Source organism: Elgaria multicarinata, chromosome 3, assembly GCF_023053635.1.
Source record: "Elgaria multicarinata webbii isolate HBS135686 ecotype San Diego chromosome 3, rElgMul1.1.pri, whole genome shotgun sequence".
NCBI classification, from domain to species: domain Eukaryota; kingdom Metazoa; phylum Chordata; class Lepidosauria; order Squamata; family Anguidae; genus Elgaria; species Elgaria multicarinata.
The window spans coordinates 59,931,084-59,957,290 of NC_086173.1; the positions used below are offsets into that span (position 1 = coordinate 59,931,084).

Consider the following 26,207-nt stretch of genomic DNA (forward strand, 5'->3'; position numbering starts at 1 on the left):
TGTTAGTTTAGGGCTAACATTTGTGTCAAATATGATCAAATGATAGGCAGGTATATAAGGCATTGATTTTATTAGATCAATAGCAAAGTATTATGCCATTTTCAAAAGTCTTTAAAAGTCAGCTACTTCCAGGAATTAGACCAAGTATGGAGGCCCTTGTTTCCCCGCAATGAAGTTAGTTGTCCATCTGACGCCTGTAATTTCTTGGTTTCTGCCGCTGTCTTGCATGTGTGTATGCGTGTACTTCATCCTTCTGTCTGAGTCTTGCATTCTTGCTTAGAGATGCCTGCAGTTAGAACATATGAGTCATTCGTGTATATAATATTAGCACACCAGCAATGTACCTGCCTGGGTCATGGATTAGTGGGGTTGTAAGGGAAGATGAGGTCAATGCATTTCAACATTAGCAGGCACATGTGGAAATCTTACCCAGACAAGGGCTTTTCACATGGCCTGCATCCTGTCTAAATTAGTCCTTAATTGAGAGGAGAATGAATGCAGAAATAGCTTTCTTTAGGCATTGCAGAAGAGGGGGTACTCTGAAAGGTTTGTAAATGTGTAACATTGACTTGGACGGGAGCTTTCTGCTTTGCTATTAGATTACCCCAGGATGCAGTTTAAGAAGAAATTTATTTATCTGCACAAAATTTCTCTCTGATTTTGATTCATGGTTGTCCTTTTTCCTCTCTGACAACTGTCCTACTCTTATCTTGGGTGACTTCAATATCCATGTGGATGACCCTCAAGATGCTGCAGCTCTACGATTTCGCTCCCTATCTTCCTCTTATGATCTTAAGCTTTGGTCTGATGCACCCACACATTCCCTTGGACACTGTCTGGATCTTGTTCTCACTCGGAATTGCTCTGTTTTGGACTTTTCTACTGCTGACTTTCCTTTGTCAGATCATCATCTAGTTTCTTTCAATATTACTCATAATCCTCCTCCTTCACATCCCGCTTCTCACACTTGCCGTGACTTGCAATCTATCAACTACGAGGCTTTTTCGCAGTCTCTAGCCTCCTCTCTTCCTTCTGTCTTTACGGCTGACTCCCTGGACTCAGCTGTCTCCTCCTTTAATTCCTCCTTATCTTCAAATCTTGATAATCTTGCTCCATCTACAACTGGGATAGCTCGCCCATCTCAACCCCAACCGTGGCTCACCTCTTTTCTCCGCTACCTTCGCTCTTGTTCCCGGGCAGCTGAGCGCCTTTGGCGTAAGACCAGGGACTGGACGGACTTTGTCCATTACAAATTTGTACTCTCCTCTTTCTCTTCTGCCATTTCACTGGCCAAACAGCAGTACTACTCAACGCTGATCCAGTCAAATGCTAAGCATCCTCAGCAGCTCTTTGCGTCTTTCAATTCTCTTCTGAAGCCTAATCCACCATCTCTCCCCGCCTCTCTGTCTGCTAATAACTTTGCCTCTTTTTTCAATGCTAAAATCCAAACTATTCGCTCCGATCTGGCCAGCTCTGCTCCTCTACCAGTTCCTGTTCCTCATCTGCCGGTTCCTCCTGCAAATTTCTCTGCGTTTCCTTCGGTCTCAGCCGATGAACTGTCTACAGTACTGCACTCTTCAAAGCCTTCCACTTGCTCTCATGATCCGATTCCTTCTCGCGTCTTTATAAATCTTATTCCCGCTCTCCTTCCTTCCTTGCTTCATATTATTAATTTTTCTCTGTCCTCTGGTTCATTTCCTTCTGCTTTTAAACATGCTACAGTCTCTCCCATTCTCAAGAAACCTACTCTTGATAGGCTATCTCTGTCTAACTACCGACCTGTCTCTCTGTTGCCTTTTGTTTCAAAGATCCTGGAGTGTGTGGTCTACTCTCGCTGTCTTGACTTTCTTTCTAGCAACTCTGCTCTGGATCCTTTTCAATCTGGATTCCGTCCTTTGCATTCCACTGAAACAGCCCTTACTAAGATCACCAATGATCTTCTTACTGCCAAGTCTAAAGGCCTTTATTCCGTTCTTATTCTCCTTGATCTAACCGCAGCCTTTGACACGGTTGATCATGATCTTCTCTTAGACTCCCTCCATGACCTTGGACTTTGTGGCTCTGTCTATAACTGGTTTGCCTCCTATCTAACGGGTCGCTCCTTCAGCGCGTTGGCTAATGGCAACTCGTCTTCCTCTTTTCCACTTTCAGTAGGGGTTCCGCAAGGCTCGGTGCTTGGCCCGTTGTTGTTTTCTTTATACATGTTGCCCTTGGGTAAGCTTATTCAATCTCATGGCCTCCAATATCATCTGTATGCCGATGATACACAATTATATCTCTCATCTCCGGAACTTTCTCCTGATGTTCACGATCGTATCTCAGCATATCTTTCAGATATCTCAGCCTGGCTGCTTCATCGTCGTTTGAAACTTAATATGGCTAAGACTGAATTGCTTGTTTTTCCTCCTAAACCTTCTCCTCACCTCTCATTCTCTCTTACTGTCAATGATGTTACACTTACTCCGGTCAATGAAGCTCGTAGCCTTGGCTTTATATTTGATTCCTCGCTCTCCTTTAGTCCTCATGTTGAGGCAGTAGCTAAATCCTGTCGCTTTTTCCTGTATAATATTGCCAGGATTCGACCATTTCTGTCTGTCTCTTCTGCCAAGACGCTTGTTCATGCACTGGTTATTTCTCGGTTGGACTACTGCAACCTTCTTCTCTCTGGCCTTCCTTCTTCTCACATCAGTCCGTTGGTTTCTGTCCACCACGCTGCCGCTAAGATCATCTTCTTGGCTCGCCGCTCTGACCATGTTACTCCACTTCTGAAATCTCTCCACTGGCTTCCAATTCACTTCAGAATCCAATATAAACTTCTCTTGTTGACCTTCAAAGCTTTTCACGGTCTAGCTCCGCCCTATCTCTCCTCTCTCATCTCACACTATTGCCCCACTCGTGCTCTTCGCTCCTCTGATGCCATGTTTCTCACCTGCCCAAGGGTCTCTACTTCCCTTGCTCGGCTTCATCCATTCTCTTCTGCTGCCCCTTACGCCTGGAATGCTCTCCCAGAACATCTGAGATCTACAAGTTCAATCTCAGCTTTTAAAGCTCAGCTAAAAACTTTTCTTTTCCCTAAAGCTTTTAAAACTTGATGTTACTCGGACTTTAGACTGTTAGTTATACTGTTAGTTTTTCCCTACCCTGTGCCTGTTTACCCTACCCAGTGCCTGTTGGCATTCTCTCCCCCTCCTTATTGCTTTACTATGACTTTATTAGAATGTAAGCCTATGCGGCAGGGTCTTGCTATTTGCTGTTTTACTCTGTACAGCACCATGTACATTGATGGTGCTATATAAATAAATAAATAATAATAATAATAATAATAATAATAAGCAGTCAGCTGACAATATCTGACTGGCCAATTTAACTTTTGTAAACCGCCCAGATAGCTTCGGCTATGGGACAGTATATAAATGAAATAAATAAATAAATGGTGCAGAATCTGACATGTTGTTCAAGATACGAAGTGTTAATTCCCCCTTTACCTTTTTGTACTCTAGTATGGATACCTGAAAATGCAAAGCTCAGGTGCATAATGTTCAGTCCCTTTGTTCAGTCAGTCCCTTTGAAATCTTTGGGATGAACTATTTTCCACATGCTAAATGCTAAATGCATGTGCCTTTCATACTTTATGAGGTGTGTGTTTTTGGAAACTCATATCCATGCTCAAGTACAAAATGTAAAGTGAGAATTAGTCTTGGTATGCTTAACTTTCATTTAAAAAACAAAGTTCTAGTTCTTGTTATTGCTTTCACAATTTTAAGCTAGTCTCAGCAGCCTCTATGAGAGATCAGAAAATTGAGAGAGTGCTATTATTATTATTATTATTATTATTATTATTATTGCTATTACTATTTCAATTTATACCCCGCCCATGTACAGAATCCTATGAACTCTTCCATTCATTCCATGACTCCAAGCCCATTCATCCTCTCCCTGTTACCCCAATTGCCCTTTATCATCTTATGAATCTTGCAGTTTACTTTGCTTCCATATCCCCATTCATTGACGGGAATTTCCAAGAATATTAACCATAACAAACAATAGAAATCTATGGATATGTTTATTTGATTTTCCTCTACTTAACGAGGTTCCACTTTTATTTCATGATATTCAGCTAAAATTAATGCTGAAACAATTCCCTCCTCCGCTACTTAATCTGTTTACTAACCACAGTGGTCCATATCTCTATATTATTAAGGATTGGAAAAGCAAACTCACTTAAGGTTAGATCAATATTTTTCTTGTAAAGTCTGATTGAATAATAATGTTTTTATTATGGTGTTTGTTCATTGTCATATAGTCCAATGTGTAAAAATGTGGCTGTTACTGAAAGCAGGTTGGAATTGGTCTCTTAAGGTGGATTGGGCCTGCTCTGAAGTACAGAGGTGTGAGAGAGAGCTGAATATCTGGACTTCTGGGAGATGAGGCTGAGCACTTCTGATGTAGTGTGTGCTGTTGTGTCCATCTCTAGGTGGAGAAGCGTCTGGAGTTGGTGAAGCAGGTCTCCCACAGCACACACAAGAAGCTGACAGCGTGTCTTCAGGGTCAGCAGGGATCAGATTCTGATAAGCGCTCGGTGAGAGGTTCCAGTATCCAGCAGATAATGGGGACTGGCATATGTCTCTTTTATGTTTGCATTGAGAAAGAGAGGCAGGATGGGAGGGAAGCAAGTGGAGGAGGCACCTCAGCTGGCTTTTCCCTCTTGTCTATATAAAAAAATTGTGTATGAACATAAGTATGAATGAATAAAATAGAGCTTTGTGGGAGGTGTTATAAAAATATTGGTTGCATGGAAATAAGTGTCATTTTCTGGGCTGAAGATGGCCCAGACTGTGGTGTAATGGTTTAAAATACAATCATACAACAGTTGCTTTTGTTGTAGAAGAAATTGCCTTTGACGTCACTTGCCCAGTGCTTGATGGAAGGTTCTGCCATTCTAGGGGATGACTCCCTGCTTGGGTAAGATCCCATTCAAATACTCATCTTTGATTTTTTTTTTTTTTTTTTTTAAAAAAAAAGAGGTATTTTGGTCACAAATAGGTTCCTCTGGTGGAAAGTTGCTTCATCTGGAAGCATGTTGGGGACATGCTGTAATAGTTAATTCTTTACTTACTTCAGTTATTTATTCTCTGTCTTTCCTCATAAATGTTTTAAGGTGGCTTGCAAGCAAGAACCATAAAATACAAAACAATCAAAGACCACAAGTACAGTCTTTGCAATGGGAAAAAAAATCCTGCACCTTTTCGGATGGCTTTCAGTGATTTGGGGGTTGCTGCCCTCTTTTTTTATCCCCTATGAACCCTCTTTGAGGTGGGTCTCTGCAGTCTTGCATCCATTGTGATAGCCTCCCAGGACCCAACAATAAGTAATAGTTTCACACCTGTCTGTTTGAGGGTGTGAAGCCTCAATGCTGTGAAGCCCTGGAGCCATTTTGCACTTCCTATGAGAGAGACACCTCTTGTCCTTTTGGGTGCTACACATGCTTTGTGCCTAACATCATGCAGCTTCCCATGGGAATCTCTTTCCATCCCATTGCCCTCTCTCTCTCTCTCTCTCTCTCTCTCTCTCTTGCCTTTTCCCTTGGTGAAGTGCCTGTTTCCTCCCCTGCAGGAAGATGCTGAAGCTATGCGGGGAAGCAGAGGACAAGCTAGCTCAAGAGCTCATTCACTTTGAGCTGCAAGTTGAAAGGGATGTGATTGAGCCTCTGTTCGTATTGGCTGAGGTGAGAGTTGCCTGAGCAGGAGGTGTGAGTTCTGGCACTGATCGCTGTATTGGATGGCTTTGATGTGTTGGTCTAAGTGGGCAACTAACCTCTAATATAGGGGGCAGTGAATTAAATTAGAGTGGGGAGAGGCTGGGTGACACACACACACACCCCAGCCCTCTATGGGCCAAATGACTTCAGGGGACGTGGCCACCCCCTCTGACGTCATTTGGCTCCCAGCCAGCATGCTAGGGGGATCACCTGGTGTATCGGGCAGGAGTCCATACAGCTCTCTACCCCCACCAGCTTGGCTGGGATACTTCGCCCATGCAACATCTCCCCAGTGGGTGAGTCCCTGGCACTCCATGTACTGCTGATCTTTATGTGAACAGACTCTTTTGGCAATGCTTGGAAAGCAAGGAGAGGTCGCACAGGGCCAGGAAACATGGCAGGAGCAAAAGAGACTGGGGCAAGTTTGGGAGGACAAACTGTCTTTAAAAAGTATCAACAAAAGTAAAATTAAACAATAAAGCTGAACAACAGTAAATTAAAATCAAATACTTGTAAATCCTGCCAAACTTTGAATACTGTCTCCCAGCCAACTTCCAACAAACTGAAGGCATTTCGTTAAAAAGCACTGTAGTTTGTCCTTGCAGTGTGATCCTTGGATATTGGTATCTTGCAGCAAATGACATGGTGGCCACTCTGAATTACTGTATGCGGTAAAGCCATTGTTGTTGAGCACCTCACCCTCTTTGAGAAGGAGGAGCTGTTCTTTGGTTTTTCCATTACAAGTGCTCCTACGCAAGACCAAACCAAGACATATCTGAAACATATGCAGCATGGATACACCACACACATTTTTTCACCTGGAAATATTATCTGCATAAAAGATAAAGGGCCTGTTTGGATGACACACTAAGCCATGGTTAGGCTGCTCACCTTTTTGCAGCAAATGTTTAGTGAAAGTGTTTAAATCGTGGCTATGTCGCTGCCATGGATAGGAATGATTCACACAACATGCTAAATCTTGGTTCACATGACACGCTAAGCCACAAGGTTTAGCTCAAAATGCTTAACCACTGCGGCTTGGCGTGTCATCTGAACAGGGTCAAATAGTTTGTAACTTGTATTGGGGTATCTACAGAGATGCTATGGGATGGGGACTGCACAGGTAACATCTTCATATTTACCTTTCCTTCTAGCATATTTTCTTATTTATTTATTTATTTATTTATTTATTACATTTTTATACCGCCCAATAGCCGAAGCTCTCTGGGTGGTTCACAAAAATTATAACTGTGTGGGCCAAAAAGACTTCAGACTTTTACTGGGTGCATCTAGTTCAGTCTCCCCTAATCTGGTGCCCTCCAGATATGTTGAACTACAATTCCCAGTCAGACAACATCTGGAGGGCACCAGGTTGGAGAAGGCTGAGCTGAGCTAGATGAAAATAGTTGCCAAGCTGTGCTGTTTGCACATTTTCTTCTTTTCCAGCTCTCTGCTTTTAACACCAGCCAGTTCTGAGAAGTCAGTGACAGCAGGCTATTTTGGGGACTGTCTGAGGCTCTTTGTGGTCTGGGAGCTGTCCATCAGTTGCACATGTCCTGATGTTGGCCCTGAAATTGGGCCAGATGTGAAATCCTGGAAATTCACTTTGACCTCATTTTACTTAAATAAATAGAATGTTTAATGCAGTCCTGTGCAGAAGTTAGCCTTATATAACTACTACTTATTGTTATTTTTGTTGTTGTTATTATTCTGTTATTTCAGGTAGAAATCCCAAATATCCAAAAACAGAGGAAGCACTTAGCAAAATTAGTTCTGGACATGGATTCATCAAGGACAAGGTATGAGACTTGTTATCTCTCCGTTGCCCACCTTTGGAGTGCCAAGTTCCAATTTCTTTTTCAAAACTGGCCCAGTTATTAAAGATTTCCTTAAGGCAGCTTCCATAATTTTAAATATCCGTTAAGTCTGTTAGGTTTTTTCCATTGAACAGTTCTGTACTCTTACTGTGTCAGAGCCTACTAAAATATTGTCTTAAAGCGTGTCCTTGTCTCTGTGTTTTTGGCTCCAAAGGTTTTTCTGTCAGAGGATCCCAAATAAAAAGGGCAGGGAAGATTTACAATGGCCTAGTGTAGGTTTTCCATCACTATCATTCCGTGAGAAGGTAATTTCACAGTGTGTTTTAACTCAAACGCTGTTGCTTCAACATATCGTATTAGCCAGGATACTCTAGCTCGGTTCCAAGGCATGGCTCTCTTTCCCAGCCCTCCAGCTGTGGAGCTGGTGGCTGAGACTCTCACTCATGGAGACAAACAGCAGATCTGAGAGCCAAGTTGTGCCACTATTACTTTGCCCTCAAGTCAAGATAAGCAGCAAGCTGGTATTCCTGCTCATGTCTGGGAAATATGTACATTGCTCTTATTTGCCTCTTGGTGCTCCTCGAATGCAAGCTGTTTTACCTCACACAAGCTGAACTCGCTCCCTTGACTTAATTTTGATATTGCCACTAAACTAGAGAAATATGAGGTCTATGGGGAGTTGAGCTGGCATTTTTGTGAAGAGAGATATCTCACACACAGTGCACCCCAATGCGTGGAGATCTTCCCTCCACTTGACCTCTGTGTCTAGCACAACCTCTGTCTGTTTCATGCATGTGACTAAAAACCCCCACATGTTGCAATAAATTAGTTTTAAGGTGTCACAGGACTCTTCGTTGTCTCAGAAAAATGGGTTGTTGTTTTTTTCCATACTGAAGTGTCTTTTGCATACAATGAGATGTCCATATGTTGCTGCAGCCAGCAAAGTAACTTTCAGCCCACATAAGACACTGTTAATGTGAATATGGGGCAGAGCCCACCAGATTTTGCAGCAACAGGTGAGAAAATTAGAAGTGAGGTTTTATATATGTAAAAGAGCCAGTGTGGTGTAGTGGCTAATGTGTTGGACTGGGAGTCAGGAGATCCAGGTTCTAGTCCCCACTCGGCCATGGAAACCCACTGGGTGACTTTGGGCCAGTTACAGACTTTCAGCCCAACATACCTCACAGGATTGTTGTTCTGAGGAGGATAAAACAGAGAGGAGGAGGATTATGTATGCCACCTTGGGTTCCTTGGAAGAAAAAAGGCAGGATATAAACACAATAATAAATAAAAGCAAGGAAGGAGCTTGCTATATCTATTCTGATTTTCTTTTTGTGTGTCCTATCAAGGAAAATAACTTGAATGCAAAGATAAACCTCTTCTGAGGAATTTGGATCATTCCCAAAGCTGGAAGAGGATTCTCTGTTAGTGGATTGGGTAGTGAATGTTTGTTTTCTGGAAAATTTTGAATTAGAAGATAGGGTAATTTGCATCAGAAAACTTTCTGTTTGCATCAGAACATTTTCTGATGCCCTAGAGAGTGATCTAATTTAGCATGTTTTATTTTATTTGCATTTAGTAAACAATAAAGCTTTTTTTAAAAAAGGTAACCTATGTTATTTTTTTATTGCAGTATATCACAAGTTTTGGACCTGAAATATTTGAAGGGGGAATTAAAGCACACAATGTGATTTACATTATGTAGATTTTTGAATTAGAATACTTTTTATTAGAAGATAAGAATACAGGAAAAGCTACTAAGACTGGAAGTTCTGCAATTAATAATGAGTACCTCACTGGAACAATCAGTTACCAGTCAGCTGTGTGTATTAGGGTTGTAAATTTGGGCTGCAACATTTCAGTTAATTAGATTAATTAGTTTTTTAAAAAAAAAACACTAAAACTAAAAATGTCCCTAATTGCTCTGCCAGCAGATTTTGTTTAAAAAATGTGTTTTTAATAGAAGCACTTAGCCTATAGGTGTCAAGCACCATTTTAAAACCGGCATTTCTGCCTTTTATCACATAGGCGGGAATATCTCTTCTTAAGACAATGACTACTGCAGCATGTGCCAATCATCTAAAAATAAAGAAATTGTACTTTTTGTTTCCGGGCTATTATTTTTACCCAACTGAAAATTCATCCAGATTTGATCAACCAAAACTATACGGAAGGGGTTGTCCTATGTGCATCATACCGGGTTAGCCAAATTGAACAGAATGAGATTTGCTTCTGGGTAAACTTGCACAGGAGTGCAACACAGAATTTATTTAATCATAGAATCATAGAGTAGTAGAGTTGGAAGGGGCCTATAAGGCCATCGAGTCCAACCCCCCGCTCAATGCAGGAATCCACCCTAACGCATCAGTGGACGGCTTTAGTATACCATCTGTATAGGCAAGCACTTTGCTCTGGTCACTTGACCATTCCTGGGATCCTGTAACTCTGCTTATTTATTCTTTATTTAAGACATTTTTGGATCGCCTCTCCACTCAGTGAGCACTTGAGGCAATGTACAAATAAAAACAATAGAAGGAATAAAATGCATAGCCACCTAAAAGCTGAACAACTTTTTGTACGGTTGAGAGGAAGAGGAGGGAATGAGGTTGGACTGCAGCCCTGTCCTTTCTGTGGTTTGCCACAGGACCTCTAACATTCAGGCCTTCAGTGCCCCAAGGGCAAAAGATGAACCCAAGCTGACTGAAGAAGTGTGATGTGAGCCTAATTTGGATGAGATTCACCCCTTCACTTTAATTCCACTAAGATCACAGATGTGATACAGTATATGGGCCATGCTGTCACCCTCGAAACACATTTCTGTGTCACTATTACAGGGTTGCAAGAGCTGACAGTGCCTGGCCTTCAAGGAAGGAAACAAGATATGAGTGAAGCCACGCTGCTCTTCTCTTGCTCCTGCTTTCCCTCCATGAATTTTGCTGATCTGTGGGAATAATACTTTCATTTGAGACTGGTTATAAGCAGCTGGTTGCTGTGACTAGAAGATGCGAGTTAACTGAGGATTTTTTTTAAAAAAAAAAATCCCCCCAGATCACAAACAAGAGGACAATGTCCCATTGCTGGCCACAAATATCTATCTCAAGCCAATGTGAGGCAGAAACTGCTGCGGTTGCCTACAGGCCTCACTCCTGTGCCACGGCTTTGGAGATCTCTCTCCATTGGCTTGGGAAACCTTTCATGGCTTTCAAGAGTGGACCAATACCCTGAGTTTTAAGCCAAGCCAATCTGTTTTTGGAAATGGTTGCCCCAGTCCTTTGCCCCATGTCTGACGGGGCACGAGGGTTGCTTCAGCGCCACCCTTTTCCTGAGCTGTCAGGGTAACAAGAGAAGCCTTGACCACATGGGTGTAGCTCGTGCTGACAGCTCTTTCCTACACCAGCAGCAACCTTCTGGAAACTGGGATAATGCTGGTATAGGGAGGAGCTGCAGTGTATGTTCCTCCCATGTAATCTGAGCTTTTCTCTTTAATCTGGCGATATAGGAAGGAGCAGTGTTTCAGCAGTTCCCCACACCACTGGAGTCAAATAAGAATCTAACCTTAGTCTGTGAGGGGTCAAGCACCATTTTAAAATAGGGAATGCCACTTCTAAGAGGATGGCTGCCCATGACTATTGCTTTTACCCAAATGAAAATTCATGCAAATTTGATCAACCGAAACTATACTGAGTTTTGTCATCATCATCATTATTGTTTTGTTTTATTATTTTAATTTCTTAGTCACCTTTCTTTTTAAAAAGGGGGCTTACAACAGAGTTATTAGAACATACAATGTGTAAAATAGCTGAAAACAATTTCCATTAAAATACCAAACGTAATAAAATAATTAAAACATCAGTATGGACCATAACCAAAACAACTGATGCATAAAAAAAAGGTAGAACTGACTATGACTTTTGCTCCTTGACTCTTTGCTCCTGGGAGACATTGCACTATCTAGATGTGCATAGATGGTAGGATCATGTGCTCAGTCTTTGATACCAGGCTATATGACTTCCTTCCAGCCATGGTGCTTTTATTCCTGAGGAGCTGTTGATAGCTCCCCCGTTATTCCATTAGTCACCCCAAGACACAGGTTCGGAGATTGCCAAGTCTTAACTTCACTTCCATGAAAAATTATTTTCACTCTCCATTGTGTAACAACTTGAGTTTTTGCAAACCTGGAACAGACCTTGTGATTCAGTCTTCTAGTTCTTTCCCTTGCTGTAAGATGGCTTCCCTGCTGTTAGCTACATGCAGGATTGTGTCTTGAGGAGGGCTGATCATAAATAGCCAATTTTTAGAGTCCCCTTGGGGTGATGCAAGTTTGTGGATTTCTTTTGGTGTTTGTTTGCTTTAGGAGGTTTCCTTCTAAGCTTTGGTTTCATCTTTAGAGTTTTAACTGCATTTCAGAGTCACCCATGTCATTCTATCCACAGGTTTTGCTACTTCATAGAGGACAGGTTGTTTTTAATTGAAGTGCATGCAAATTCAAAATGGCTGATTAAGGCTGAGACTAAAGGGAAGAAACCTCAGAAGATTGGAAGTGGGGCAGAATGCCTTATGACCGGGCAGGTATATGAGGCCATATCAGGAGATGCAATTGGTTCAGCACCAACCAGAGGAGGAACACTGACTTTGGTAGCTTTGTTTAAGAACATAGGAAGCTGTCTTAGACTAAGCCAGATCATTGGTCCCTTGAGCCCATTGGTCCCTTGTTGACACAGACTGGCAGCAGCTCTCCGGAGTTTCAGGCAGGATTCTTAGCCCTACCTGGAAATGCCAGGGACTGAACTTGGGAATTTCTGCATGCAAAGCAGTGCTCTACCAACTGAGCCATGGCCTCTCCATGCCTTCAACATCCGGTATCCCCACATGGTCTCCCACCCAAGTATTAACCAGGCCTGACCCTGCGTAGCTTCCAAAACTGGACATCCTCAGGGTGATATGGCCTTGGCAGGGCCTTGTTTGTTGACTGGGAGCTGACTCCTTCTATTCAGAACCAGAAATGCCCTCACTTGATCTTTGGGAATGAGGGAAAGACCAAAAACCCGTATCAGCTCTGGGGATTAATGTTCCATACTTCTCTCTCAGGGCAGTTTTACCAGGATCCTGTTGTTGTTGTTGTTGTTGTTGTTATACCTGAACTATCACTATTCCATCAGGCTACCTGAACTGTTTCTACCCCAGCTGGTCATTATAAGAACTGTAACTTTTAAGAACTAATGCCTGAGTTTTCTTTTTATTCCCTGCTTTCCCATTCCCTTTCCCTTTCTTGGCATGTCATTTAGATTGTAAGCTTGAGGGCAGGGAACAGCATGTGTTGTTTTTTAATTGATCTGAAAGTGATATAAGTAGCCCTTTTTTAGAACACTGGTGAAAAGCTGTATGTGATGGACCAGAGGATTCCGAGTCAGTCAGTTAGGGAAGCGAGGTTAGTCCAAGTAGAGTAAGAGCAAAGAGTAGAATATAGGAAGAGAGATGCTTCAGTTCATAGTCTCAGGATTTGCTGCTAGCTCTTAGTAATCGTATAGGGGGTTATTGATTACTAAGACAATCAGTTCTTCAATACTGATTAACTGCAGCATCTTTGAGAACAGCTGTCTCTGCCACATCTGTGTGTCTGTGAAATAAAATGACTTGCCTCCTCTCTGCTAAGGCTTGAGGTGACTTAATGCCTGCTACATCTCTGAGGAAATCCAGGCATGTACTGGGACATGAAGCAGTCATTCACCTCTGGGGCAGAGAGTTAGAACTGCGCTTGTTTTGTGATTGCCCTCCCAACAAAGCTCTACCCCACTTACGACTGCGAGGTTTTTTTGGTTACTAACATCGCTTATCTTCTTTGTCCTGCAGGTGGCAGCAGTCAGCCAAGTCTTCGGGTTTGTCAAGCAACTTGCAGCCCTCGGGTGCCAAAGCAGATGCTCTCAGGGAAGAGATGGAGGAGGCAGCAAACAGAGTGGAGATTTGCAGGGTATTTCTCTCTCTCTCCCTCTTCCCCTCTTTCCATACCTGCTCAAAACATCCCCGCAGTTTCAGGATGAAGCCCTGGCAATGACTGCAAACCTGTGGAAACCTAGTTTTGCTGGTTCAGTAGGAAGTGTAATCACTTATAGAATCATAGAACCATAGAATAGTAGAATTGGAAGGGGCCTATAAGGCCATCAAGTCCAACCCCCTGCTCAATGCAGGAATCCACCTTAAAGCATCCCTGACAGATGGCTGTCCAGCTGTCTCTTGAAGGCCTCCAGTGTGGGAGAGCCCACTACCTCCCTAGGTAAGTGTTTCCATTGTTGTACTGCTCTATCAGTCTAGATTTTTTTCCTGATGTGCAGCCGGAATCTGGCTTCCTGTAACTTGAGCCCATTATGGAACTTGGGAAGGAGAGGGTTAAAACTAGAGTCTTACGATTTTTCCACTGCTTTGCCTCAAACTGATGAATATAACATCAGGCGAGAAAAATATCAGCATGCAAATTGTGATCCAATTAACACTCCTCTCTCTCTCTCTCTCTCTCTCTTATTTTGGGTGTGATTGGTTTTTATTTGAATTTCTGAAAAGACAAGGTATTTTGCAGCATGTCAGCTGTAGTAGTAGTAGTAGAGTGAGTTTGACCTGTGCATTGCTCCATCATGCAACTCTTGCTGTTTCTGTACTTCTTGCAGGATCAGCTCTCAGCTGACATGTACAATTTTGTGGCCAAAGAGATAGACTATGCAAACTATTTTCAGACTGTAAGTACCAGAAACCTTGGCTTTTGATGGGCTTGTTCCCCACTCCTACCTCCCGTCCCCTCTTTGTCAAATCTCAGTGGTTTCCCCAGAGCATGAATTCTTATTAGATGCCTCTTATTTTCGCTTTCTCCCAGTTAATAGAAGTGCAAGCCGAGTACCACAGAAAGTCATTAGCGCTTTTGCAGAACGTGCTGCCTCAGATCAAAGCACAGCAGGGTAAGTGTGTTGCAGGGTCTCTCTTAGGTTGCCATTGTCACATATTACATGAGAGGCATTCAGTGCTGCTTGCTGAGACAATGGGACTTCCGCACCTCTTCTCTCAGTTTTTAACCGCATATCGAAAGGCAGGGCAATTCTACCTATTCATCAGGAGCCACCAGCCTTCTGATGTTGGCCTGGGCAGCAGGTTGGGCAATGAATGGATAGCAGTCACCAAATAAAGTGGAGGTGGTACAGGGCAGAATACTAAAAATGAGAGTACCAGATAGATCCCTTCCAGGAGTGTTGCCATCTCCTTACTAGTCCATCATTCTGTTTTTGCAGTGGCCAACCAGCTGTTGACCAGGAACCCACAAGCAGGACACAGGTGCAATTCACTCTCCTTTCCCATGCTCCCCAGCCACTGGTGTACATAGGCTTACTGCCTCTGATGGGCCAACTTGGGCCAACTCTGAGCTCCCATAAGGTCCAGTGTTCTCAGAAATATGGACACTGATGGAGACTGTGTGTAGAAGGGTCTGAATTGCTCTAGCTTGGTAACCTAACCAGCCAAATGGAAAGGATTGACTTTGTCAGTTTGATAGAAAAACATCCTAATTTCTATTAAAGCTAATTTACCTTAAACTTAAAAAGAAAATAGTAAGTAAATTCTGGCATATGATCATTCTGTAGCTTCTGTGGCTCTTGCTGGCAACACTCAAGAAGGTTGCATCATTAAGATTTTGCCTCTCCAGTTGGTTTTTGGCAGATGCTGCATGGATAATTTCTGTCATTTTTAATTGCTTATTTAAGTATTGATTTTAACTTTCACTTTCAATACTCCCACACAGGAGTTGGAAAAGCAACTCATCTCTATGTGATCGTGAAGTAAAATAAATGTGTCTTCCCGTTATTTCCTTCAGAATCTTATTATTTCTTATTGACCTGTAATTCTCATTTTGAATTTATTTCAAATTATTATATTTTAGTTTCGTAGGGCTCAATCCTATGCATGTTTAGACAGAAAGAAAGAAGTCCTGCAACTCTCAGCATGTCCCGTCCTTGTTTTATTACATTTGTTAAGGCTGCAGCCCTATCTGCAATCCTAGGAGTTACTTCTAAGCAGATACATATAGGATTAAAATGGATTCCTGTTGTCTGTTACCTCAGAACACCAATCGAGTCCTAAAGGGGAGGGGAGAAAAGGGCCTCTTTCCCAGATAGTAACAGCCCGCCCTTAGACAGGTGCACACATGTACACACAAAGAATAACGAATGTAACTTTCCAGTCTCCATAATGTGGAAGACCGCTCTGGAAACTAGTTGGGAATTTGCAGAGAGGTCTGGCTGCTCCAACAATTTGCTAGGGGGTCATGCTGTGGAGTTGTTCAAAGCGTGTGCAGCTGGTGGGCCAGGAGTGTACTGATAGTCTCTGGTGCCTCTTTCTTTGGACTGCCTTCCACAGAAGCTTGGATTGAAAAGCCCTCCTTCGGGAAGCCCCTGGAGGAACACCTGGCTGTCAGCGGCCGGGAGATCGCCTTCCCCATCGAAGCATGTGTCACCATGCTCCTGGAGTGCGGCATGCAGGAAGAGGTCTGTATGAAGCAACTCTTGCCTCTCCTTGGCTTCGCCCCTTCATGCTGAGGCCTGGTCTTTTTTTCCTTCTTTCCTTTCGTATGTCCATTTGCCTAGATGGTCTCTCTGGTGATCCATCCCCAGTGCTGTGTTGCCCAGAGGTCATTTCATGGGGTTTTGCCGGCAGGACTGTCACACCTTAGCATCTCTTTGTATGCTGTTCCTCTTCTTCTGTTTGCAGGGCCTGTTCCGAGTGGCTCCATCAGCCTCCAAACTAAAGAAGCTTAAGGCAGCTCTAGACTGTTGTGTTGTGGATGTTCAGGAGTACTCGGCAGACCCTCATGCCATCGCAGGTAAGCGGCATTGCTGGTTTGGTGTGCCACTCTGGCTTCATAGTGCATACCAGTAGTTTGAACAAATAGAAAGATCTTCCACTGATAAATGTATACATAAGGTGAATGCCGATGACTAGTTTATCACCTGGGGAAGTTGACCTGTTTATTAAATGTGTGCTAAAGTACAGCAAGAGGGTTTGGACTACTTTGTTCTGAACTTAGGAACTGACTAGCTCTGTTGCTATGGAGTGAAGACCTATCCCCCCCTGGCCTCATGCCTTGCTGCAGTGTTTTGTCACAACTTCCTGGTTCCTTGTTGAGAGAAGGAGTAAGAAGTCATGTGTTCTGTATTCATACTGATAATGGTGTTTCAAAGAGATCAATAAAACATCACCCAATATACATAGGACCGTAACATAAAACACATGACTAGTTTCTCACTTAAAAAAATCAAACATATGCACCCTGTAACATACCAAAAAATGTTGGGGGGGAAAAACCACAACCTCATGATAATGCCAGATATTTGAACCTTTCAAAATACAAAAACAGCATGTAGAATAAAAATCTGAACTTGATACCTGAAAACCTTAGAGGAAGTGTTTCCTAAACACAACTCTAGCTGTGGAACTCTAGAGCTCCCCCACTCTCTTACCAATATAGACAACCATCCAGATATGTGGGGAAACCTTACTATGCAGCAAAGCCTCCAATCTTTACCAGATATTAGAATACAGCAGGAGTGCACAACTTTTTTGGCTCTGAGGGCCACGCTGGGCTACACTGGGGAGTTGTACATGTGCACACACACACATACACACACAATATTAAGGGGAAATTTAATTAAAAATGTAACTGCAAGGAAGGCTGCCTACTCGCAATTGTCAATTGCTGCCAGCAGCTTTTGCCTTCCTTGACAGTTAAGATGTACAGCTGAATTTGTGAAATCAAGCAAAGTTTGTGAATGAAATTTTATACCACTACTAACTGAAATGTAACTTTATTTTTCTTTTTAAGGAAGCAATGGGGAACCAACTGAGACAGTAGGTTCCATTCCCAGCACTATCACTATCTCTGACCTAGTACTGGCAAAGGAAGCCCCAGTTATTCCCTAGCTAGTGCTGACACAAGCAAGGAAACCTCTGGGTGTGGTTCCCACAGCTCCGCAAGCCAAAATAGCAGCAGCCAAGGACCATGTGCGGCTCATGGGTTGTGCACCCCTGGAATATAATATCACATCACATCTTTGTTAAAACAAGAGACCAAGCAGCTGCAGGGTATAAAACTCTACCATTGGTCATTTGTAGTGGATCTCTGTTATCTCCAGATAGGAATGCTAGTGATCTGTGTCTAGGATTCTTACTCCTCTCAGTTAAGAACAGTTTCACCAACCAATTGCTGTCCAAAATCAAAGGAAGGATGACAAGGAAACCTTTCCATTAAAATTAGGGGACAGTTCTCTGTTTGAACTATGTGCGTTCCATGTTTCTATGTCTCTTGCATAGGGGCACTGAAGTCCTATCTTCGAGAGCTGCCTGAGCCACTCATGACATTTGAACTCTATGAAGAATGGATTCAAGCCTCCAAGTGAGTTCTTGAATGGATTCCTCTTCGCTGTCAATCTTTCATGCCATTTATCACTTTGCCTCCCAGTCTGGCACTGGAATATCAGACAAGGCTGCCATCCTGTAGATTCCCACTGGGAATAAGCCCCAATGCACTTGGCGAGATTTACTTCCAAGAAACTCCACCTTGGCACCTTGGTTCTGCTATGTAAAAGCAAGAACTGCATGATACTAATTCAGTCAGTTTGGCATCATTTGCTTTGGGGAAAGTCCAAAGCCGCAAGAGCATGTTGAACATATATGAATATTTTCTCCTGATAATGCTGCCTTCACAACTTTGCGTGTATAGTTGGAGCCATTTTGGTGAAATGTGACCACTCTTTGACATGTTTCAAAGCCACACAAATAATGTTTGACTTGCCCATCTTGGTTTTGGAAGGGACTTCTCTCCTTCTCACACCAAGTTCCTAATCCAGAGAACATTAGTTGCACCTAAGCCATATTAGTGACATTATAGTCAATGCAGGGCTACATTATTTTATGCAGGGCCTAACTCTCAAGGGCTTATTCCAGCATCTCAAACACCTCAACAGATTCAAACAGTGGCCCTTTGTTTAACTGATTTTGCTTCAAACGTGATGCCCATGCCACAGCTGTCCTCTCTTGAGGCCGAAGAAGGGGGGAAATAAAGGCTCTGCAGCATTAGTCTGGCCTAAAGCCCCTCCCTTAGACTGAAAATGAAAACTTTATTCCAGTCTGGTTGAAAGAAAGGCAAGCCAACAGTCCCTGAACTTAACCCGTTGGCTCTTTATGCTTGCTTCACTCTCAAAATCCCATCTTAAACATGCACGTAAAACTGTGATTCAGGGCTTGTCATCTCAGGGGTAAGTGATTGTGCAAACAGGTCCCATTGCAACCATGGATTCATTACATGTTGGGAGCAGCGGCCACACTCCCAGTGAGAGGAAATGTGAAACACATTGGCAGCTGTCCCAGAAACGTCTGTCCTGTCTGCACTGTGGCAGATTTCAAGTGTAAAACTGATGGAGGGCAAGAGAGGTGCCTCCCTCTGTGTCTGTCTCTACCTGTGCATCTCTCTCAATGAGGGCAGGAAGAAACAAGTGCGAGTGAGTGAGTGAGTGTGTGCCCGCGCATAGATGGTTCAGATGTATATTTTATTCATAACCCAAGACAGCTCATGGCTCAATGCTGAATTAATCCTGGCCATCTTGTTCTTGCTTTATAGCATCCAGGACCAAGACAAGAGGCTACAGGCCCTGTGGAATGCCCTGGAGAAATTGCCCAAGGCCAGCTACAACAATCTAAGGCAGGTGTACGCAAACCGAAGGATATGCCTTTACTTCACCTTTGCTGTCTAGCTCCTGTTAATTTTAATTTTACTGGTTGTAATTGCTAGGGAGACAAAGATTCCACCCAAAAGGCAGTCCCTTCAAGATACTGGGTAGTGGATATGGGGTGAGGTGGAGCGGAACGTTGAGGAGTGTCAGAGTGTAGCAACGCTGGAGGACTGTAGACCTTTCTTAATGTCTGCTAACCCTTTTCTTTGGCTAAACACTCTTCCCCCTTCCCTGGCACAGTAGCAGGGACTGGTTATCTCTGTTTCCAGTTAGATTGCCTGAGACATCTTGTGTTTCCTTAAACATCTTAATTACCCAAATGTTTAGTTTTTTAACGGTTTTTATTGCTTTATGTGTGTATGTTCTGTGTTTTAGAATTTTAAATTTTGTATACTCATTTTTATCTTAATTTTAGAATTTCTGTAAACCGCCCAGAGAAATTAAACCCCATAGCTGGTTTAATTTCTGTAAACCGGCTATGGGGGCGGTATATAAGTGTAATAAATAAATAAAAATAAATAAATAATTTCCTGTCCTGGGAAGTGTCAGATATGGTTGTAATACCAACAAGCAAGAGCATAGAAATAGGTGTAGTTTCTCAACCGGGCTGAGACATGTCACGACTGCTCCCTTTGGGTCTCCTTTTTACCTCTTTCTATAAAGGATCCCAGCCATGGACCCAGTCGGAATACTGCCGCTCACTGGTTTCACCGACCCTTCTTGGCCCCACAGCAACCAGCCCAGCACTCTGTGCTCCACTCTATTTCCCCTTTTTCTTCACCAGTGTCACCATATATCCCAGTACCTTACCTCAGGTACTTTAAGAATCCAATCCAGTTTATGAAACAAAATAACTTTTATTTAACAATAAGTAAGTTCATGCAGTTTATCAATCTTGTGGTTTGATTTATTGCAATACTTGTTGCTATATATCTTGTATCCTTGCCTACTCTACCCACTAGTCAAATCTATCTCCTCCAGAGGCTGGCTCCCTCTGTGCTACAGTTTCGGAAGCAGGCAAAAACTTCTTTGTTTCAGCAGGCTTTTGGAGCTATACTGGACCTGAGTTAATGTACTGGATTCCCACCACCACCACCTTTAAATCTGTTACAGTTTTTTTTAAAAAAAAATTAACTTGTTTTTAATTTTACTGCAGGTTTTGTAATTTACGTTTATATGTTTTAATTGTACATTTTTTAATCTTGTAAACTTCCTTGAGTCCCAGTACTGGGAAAAAGGCAGGATATAAATATAATAATAATAATAATAACAACAACAACAACAACAACAACAACAACAACAACAACCTAGGCAGGCCTACCTAGTTGAATTTTAAGATGCCTTTTTTAATAATGTGCTGCTTTTAATAATGTATTAGTTTTAAATGTTTTAATTAGTTATATGTATTTTATGGTGTTTTCATTTGTGTTGTACCCCGCCTCGATCCAGAGGGAGAGGCGAGTAACAAATAAATAAAATTATTATGATTATGATTATGATGATTATTTAGAGCGCTCCTGATGCTGAGTACTATGTAGAGTAGAACGCTGACCAAGATTAGCTTCTCCATCTAGTGGCTGTTACCTGCAAATTACAAATAAATGTATTCCTTAGTTTGCACCCTGGAGCAGAGAGTTTGCCATGACAGTGTGCAGCAGATGTGACTAACCAGGTGTTTATGGACCCAGGCCACAGCTGCTTTGTTTCCTGACTCCATTTTAACTCCACTGCATCCCTTTGTAGGTACCTGATCAAATTCCTGGCAAACTTAACGGAGTACCAGGATGCAAACAAGATGACACCAAGCAACATAGCGATTGTGCTGGGACCCAACCTCCTCTGGCCACAGACAGAAGGGTAAGAGGTTGGGAGTCTAGAGTTCTGCCATTTTTAAAAAGCTAAATAATATCACTGAAAAATGCTCGTTCTGGGACTGGGTTTTATTTATCAACATTTTGCAGGAATTTGTTTAGTTTGCATGCATCGATCAGCTTGCAACGTCTGAGCGTTATCAGATCTTCGGAATTGTCTTGTGAGGTAATGGGCTAGGGACTGGGGAAGAACAGGGACTTGAGAGCCTGTTTGGCATAGTGGCTAGAGTGTCAAACTAAGAGTTGGGAGATCCGGGTTCTAGTCCCCACTCGGCCATGGAAACCCACTGGGTAACTGTGGGCCAATCACAGACTCTCAGCCCAACCTACCTCACAGGGTTGTTGTTGCAAGGATAAAATGGAAAGGAGGAGGATTATGTGCGCCGCCTTGAGCTGCTTGGAGGAAAAAGGATGGGAAATAAATGCAATAAATAAATAAAAAGTAGGAACACTGGATTGCAGTATGCATATGTAAGAGTGTCACAAGGACAAATGCGGTGGAAAGGGAAAGATAGCTGTAAGTGTGCGTAGGATTGCAGTTTTAGATTTCTTCTCTCTGAATGGTTTTTGTGATTTAAATTTTTGTAAACTGCACAGAGAGCTTCAGTTATTGGGCGGTATAAAAATGCGATAAATAAATAAATAATATTTCCCCATATTTGCTCCAAATACAAACACTATTGAAGTGAATGAAGACTTCCCAGCAGCAGTATTTGATCACTGGCTTCCATTGCCATCTGTATGCCATGTGTTCTGGGATCTGATGTAAAACTCCCCAATTTTAACCTGTGCTTAATGGAACATCACCGCAATAGACATGACCATTTCCAGGGTTAGTAAGCAGTGAGCAGATATAGTATCCGGTCTGTTCGAGAGCAGCAGCATGTCTGTCACATGTAACACAGCTTGGCAAGTTCCTGAGATTAGCCCTTTGCAACTGGAGCTGGGAAGAAATATAAGGACCTGGGCAAGAAGTCAGGGTACTGAATGAGAAGGGGAGGTCTGGTGTAGTGGAGGCTGGTGGCCCTGATTCCAGTGGGGCTATGAATCCATTCTAGGTTTTAGTCAGAATCCGCTAAAATTCCAAGGGAGCTATCCAAAGTGCCAAAGCTATTTTGGGGGTGGGGTTCAGTACCTTGGGTAGCTCCTTTAGAGTTTGGGCTGGTTCTGACTGAAACTGGAATGGATTCACAGTCCCACCGAAATCAGAGCCACCAGCCTCCACTGATCCAGTATGTGGAAAGGAATACTGCCTCGGAGCCAGGAATTGGAACTGACGATTTTCTATTCCAATGGGTGTGGAACAGTTTTGGTGGTGGGGCACTGAACGAACCCCACAATCTGCCCTTCTTGGGCCAGATGACATCTCGGGGCCGGATGAGGTGAGCTGGATGACACCCCTTCCATCCTTTCCCTTCTTCTGGCCTTCCTGGCCCTCAGAAGAATCCACATCATCAGCCTGATTATTTGTCTTCCTTTCTCTCTCTTCCCTCCCCCTCCACCCCACTTCCCGTTTATTTCAGAAACATCACAGAGATGATGGCGACCGTCTCCTTGCAGATCGTTGCAATTATTGAGCCCCTTATCCAGCATGCGGATTGGTTCTTCCCAGGAGGTAGGAGGGCGCCGCTTCCCTTGGTTGCTTGTGTGGTTTTGATGGCCATGGCCAGGCATCTGATCGACCACTCGGGGAGCCCCTTCCCAGGGCGAGTCATTGTTCTTGCTATCCCTTCTCCTGATGGCTCATATTCCCCGTAGTGTTACCTGGGTCATAGTGTCTAAGCCTGTGACTCCCAAATCAAGCGTTGCAGTTCCCATGACATCCCACTGTAAGTGATTCCAGACAAGCCCTTCTCCTTGATTTCTCTGATTATGCTTTTGGCACGCTTGGAAACAATTATTATATGGGAAGTCCCATATGAACGCCCCAGGCTGTCCATCCACATTAAGTGTGTGTGTGTGTGTGTGTGTGTGTGTGTGTGTGTGTGTGTGTTCGTGATGGGTTGTGCTTCCCAGCACTCCCCATCATATGGGGATTAAAGCTTCTCCTTGTTAGGCCTTTGTCTGTTGTCTCCTGGCTTTCAGGGCTGGACATAAGCAATCATTGGCCCTTTTGCTCTCTCCAAATTAGACATTGAATTCAACTTGACCGGGAATTATGGCAGCCCTGTGCATGTGAACCACAATGCAAATTACAATTCCATGCCGTCACCAGATATGGACCACGCTGACCGCAAGCACCCCGATCAGACCCGGCGACCACTCAGTGTGGCCACTGACAACATGATGCTGGAGTTCTACAAGAAGGATGGGTAGGGGGCGCTTTTGCTTTGCTGTGGGAGGAGTAGGGGCACACGGCTTGGGAGGCAAGCTGGGAAGGGCTGTGCTGGCCTTGAAGTGCTGCTGCTGCACAGTAGTAGTACTAGTTGCGTCTATGTTTCCTAAGAGTGCCAATGCCTCCCTGCCTGGTCACTAACATCCCACCCTGCTCCCCGAGGCACCTGGCTTGCAGCCTCTTTAAAGGGGAGGGGGGTCTTGTGCCTGCTCCCTGCCTACATGCCTGCCTGCGCCTGGTCTCTGCTAGCGGTACAGGTCTATTGGACAAGTCAACCCCCCATCACAAGGGGAGAAGGGTCTCTTTTTCCTAAGACAGCAAGGGCCAATCCAGAGGTCCAAGAGCAGCATAGGGTTGCCTGGGGATTGGAAGCTAAGGCTGGCAGCTCTGCTTACTGTCTCTTGACCAAAACTGTCCTCGATAGGCCCAAGAGGGGACTTTCCCAGGGTGAAGTTTGTACAATACGTATTCACTATGCACACAGTAAACATATTTAAAAGTTGATCAGTTGTTTGATGGATGTTTGCAATTACTTTGTCAGTACTGAAGTGATAGGTTGCAGCCTTTATCTACTTGATTGCCATGCTGGGACATTTGCCATTTTCTCATCTGAAGTTAGCCTGATAGAATGCAAAGGGGATTTAGCCCGCTGTGCCAGGAGATTCCCAAGGCACTCTCGCCTATGACTGACAGTCTACCACCATTGAATCTCTTGCTTCTGCAGTCCAGGAGAGGGAGCAACCCAGCCATAGGTAAAGAACTACATCTGGCCACCCTGATAACTATAGAATCCCATTGACACCAGCTCCCTATACTGTAGCAATACAGCCGAAGATGCTTAGCTCTTATCACTTGATCCCTGCTGTGGTAAGGCCAGCCATATGGGAGCAGCACCCTCTATTCTCTATTGGCCAGAGCATATGTAGTGTTAGCGGTGCTACTCCTTGCATTTTTAGTTCTGAAGAGTTGTGTTTGGGGCATCAAGAGCGTTGGCAGCTCTTGATAGCCAAAGGTCGTCAGTGGGAGTAGAGAGTGTTTCTGACTTTACTATATTGGAGTCCTACTGTCCCTGTCCTGCTTAGGCTATGGTTGTTGCTGAACATACATTGACTAAGAACCATTGTGCTTGGTTCTTCTCCAGTATATCTGAACATGGGTAGATAGATACTTGCTAGCATCTCCTCCATCCTCTGGGACAGGGGCTGGTAGTGTTACCCCCTTTTGATAAAGAATATGATACATTGGGATTGAATGTTATTTGATTTTGCCCCAAGATAACTGCTACTGTTCACTTGTAGAACTGAAATGAAAATTTGCATACATTCAAAATCTGGTGCTGGTTTTGACTATAAAAGCAGAAAATCTAAAAATACTAAAATGAAGCCAATATAGTTTATTATAAATACCTTTTTTGTGTGCCTGTATGGGTACACAAATTCTTAAGAGCGTGACCAACTGTGTATTGGTTTTTAATTGATTAACTTTCCACTGCTTAACTGATCAATTAATTAGTTGATTAAATACATATTGTAAAACAAGAAGAGGTCAGGTTTTGGTATGGTCATTTATTTATTTTTAGTGAGGACTTAAAATTAGTACATGAAACCTGGCATTCATTGGCAAGAGAAATACCACCTTTCTTGTTTCCTGTATTATATATTAAAATGTCCTGATAATAGTGAAGTGAGCTAAAAGTGGCTTTAAAATCAATAAGTTAATGGTCTATCAGTATTGTGAAAGATCCTGTTTTGAAAGACATATTTATTGAACACATGATCCTTTAAATTTTACCTTAGCCATAGGGGAGCCATTTTTCCATGAGTGGCTTCCACATAGCTGGGGTAACATTTAAGTAGCCTAATCCATCATGGCAGGGGCCATTCAACAAGAGAGGGGTGCCAGGCCATTGGAAAGGCCCATGCAATCAGCCCCTGTCTCTGTGGTCAGTTCATTTGAAAGTTTCCATAGGCATATGGAGAGTCAGGATGGGCCCAGAGTAATTTCCAATTGTCCATGCTTCTTAATGTTAAAGGGGGATTTTTTAATAGTTTTATGCAGCATGACAAACTACTTGCTAGCTTCTTTATGTTCGTTTTTGTCACGTTTGGCTCAGGGAAGAGGGAAAAGGCATGAGCGTTTATAATTAGTATGATGACACGTCCTCTGTAAGTTCCAAGACCTGCAGTAATTGCTTGTGTCATCCCCAAAAATTCTCAGGCAAATCTTATTCTGTGATTACAGCTGTAATTGAATAATCAGTGATATGCAATGCAATCCTGTACATGTCTACTCAGAAGTAATCCCGATTGGTTTCAATGGGACTTACTCCCAGGTTATATACATACAGGATTGAGCCTGATTTAAAACTCACAGCCCTATGCTAAGTTAAATAGACACCATTTTAGAATTTTACTTAAGTTTTCTCAATTGGTTTAGTGCTGCTCTCTTTTGCTTCCCTTGGACTTCCAAAGATTTTACCATCTTGGACCCAACCTGTCCTGCGTTAAGGATCCACTTCTTCTCTCGTGCCCTGTATCAATCTCTAAGAATTGTTAAGAGCATCCTCTTGAGTTTGCAGTCCATATGCGTCTGTACCAAGGAACTCCGTTCCCTGGTGAAGACCCCCTAGAGCAGGAGTAGGGAGCCTGTTTTTCCTCTGAATATTCA

The 26,207-nt window shown here is 43.1% G+C and overlaps 1 protein-coding gene across 3 annotated transcripts in view; it reads left to right on the top strand.

The window, feature by feature from the left end:
- The window catches only part of ARHGAP44 (Rho GTPase activating protein 44), a 109,785-nt gene that overhangs the window by 67,213 nt on the left and 16,365 nt on the right, over positions 1 to 26,207 (top strand). For all 3 annotated transcript variants that reach the window (XM_063120424.1, XM_063120425.1, XM_063120426.1), the window contains exons 3-16: positions 4,475 to 4,579; positions 4,886 to 4,962; positions 5,614 to 5,725; positions 7,481 to 7,557; positions 13,426 to 13,543; positions 14,235 to 14,303; positions 14,438 to 14,519; positions 15,967 to 16,094; positions 16,318 to 16,429; positions 17,917 to 17,998; positions 19,223 to 19,303; positions 21,078 to 21,191; positions 22,729 to 22,820; positions 23,337 to 23,517. In XM_063120424.1, coding sequence (XP_062976494.1) covers positions 4,475 to 4,579; positions 4,886 to 4,962; positions 5,614 to 5,725; positions 7,481 to 7,557; positions 13,426 to 13,543; positions 14,235 to 14,303; positions 14,438 to 14,519; positions 15,967 to 16,094; positions 16,318 to 16,429; positions 17,917 to 17,998; positions 19,223 to 19,303; positions 21,078 to 21,191; positions 22,729 to 22,820; positions 23,337 to 23,517 — 1,430 coding nt within the window. The remainder of the gene's footprint in view (positions 1 to 4,474; positions 4,580 to 4,885; positions 4,963 to 5,613; positions 5,726 to 7,480; positions 7,558 to 13,425; positions 13,544 to 14,234; positions 14,304 to 14,437; positions 14,520 to 15,966; positions 16,095 to 16,317; positions 16,430 to 17,916; positions 17,999 to 19,222; positions 19,304 to 21,077; positions 21,192 to 22,728; positions 22,821 to 23,336; positions 23,518 to 26,207) is intronic.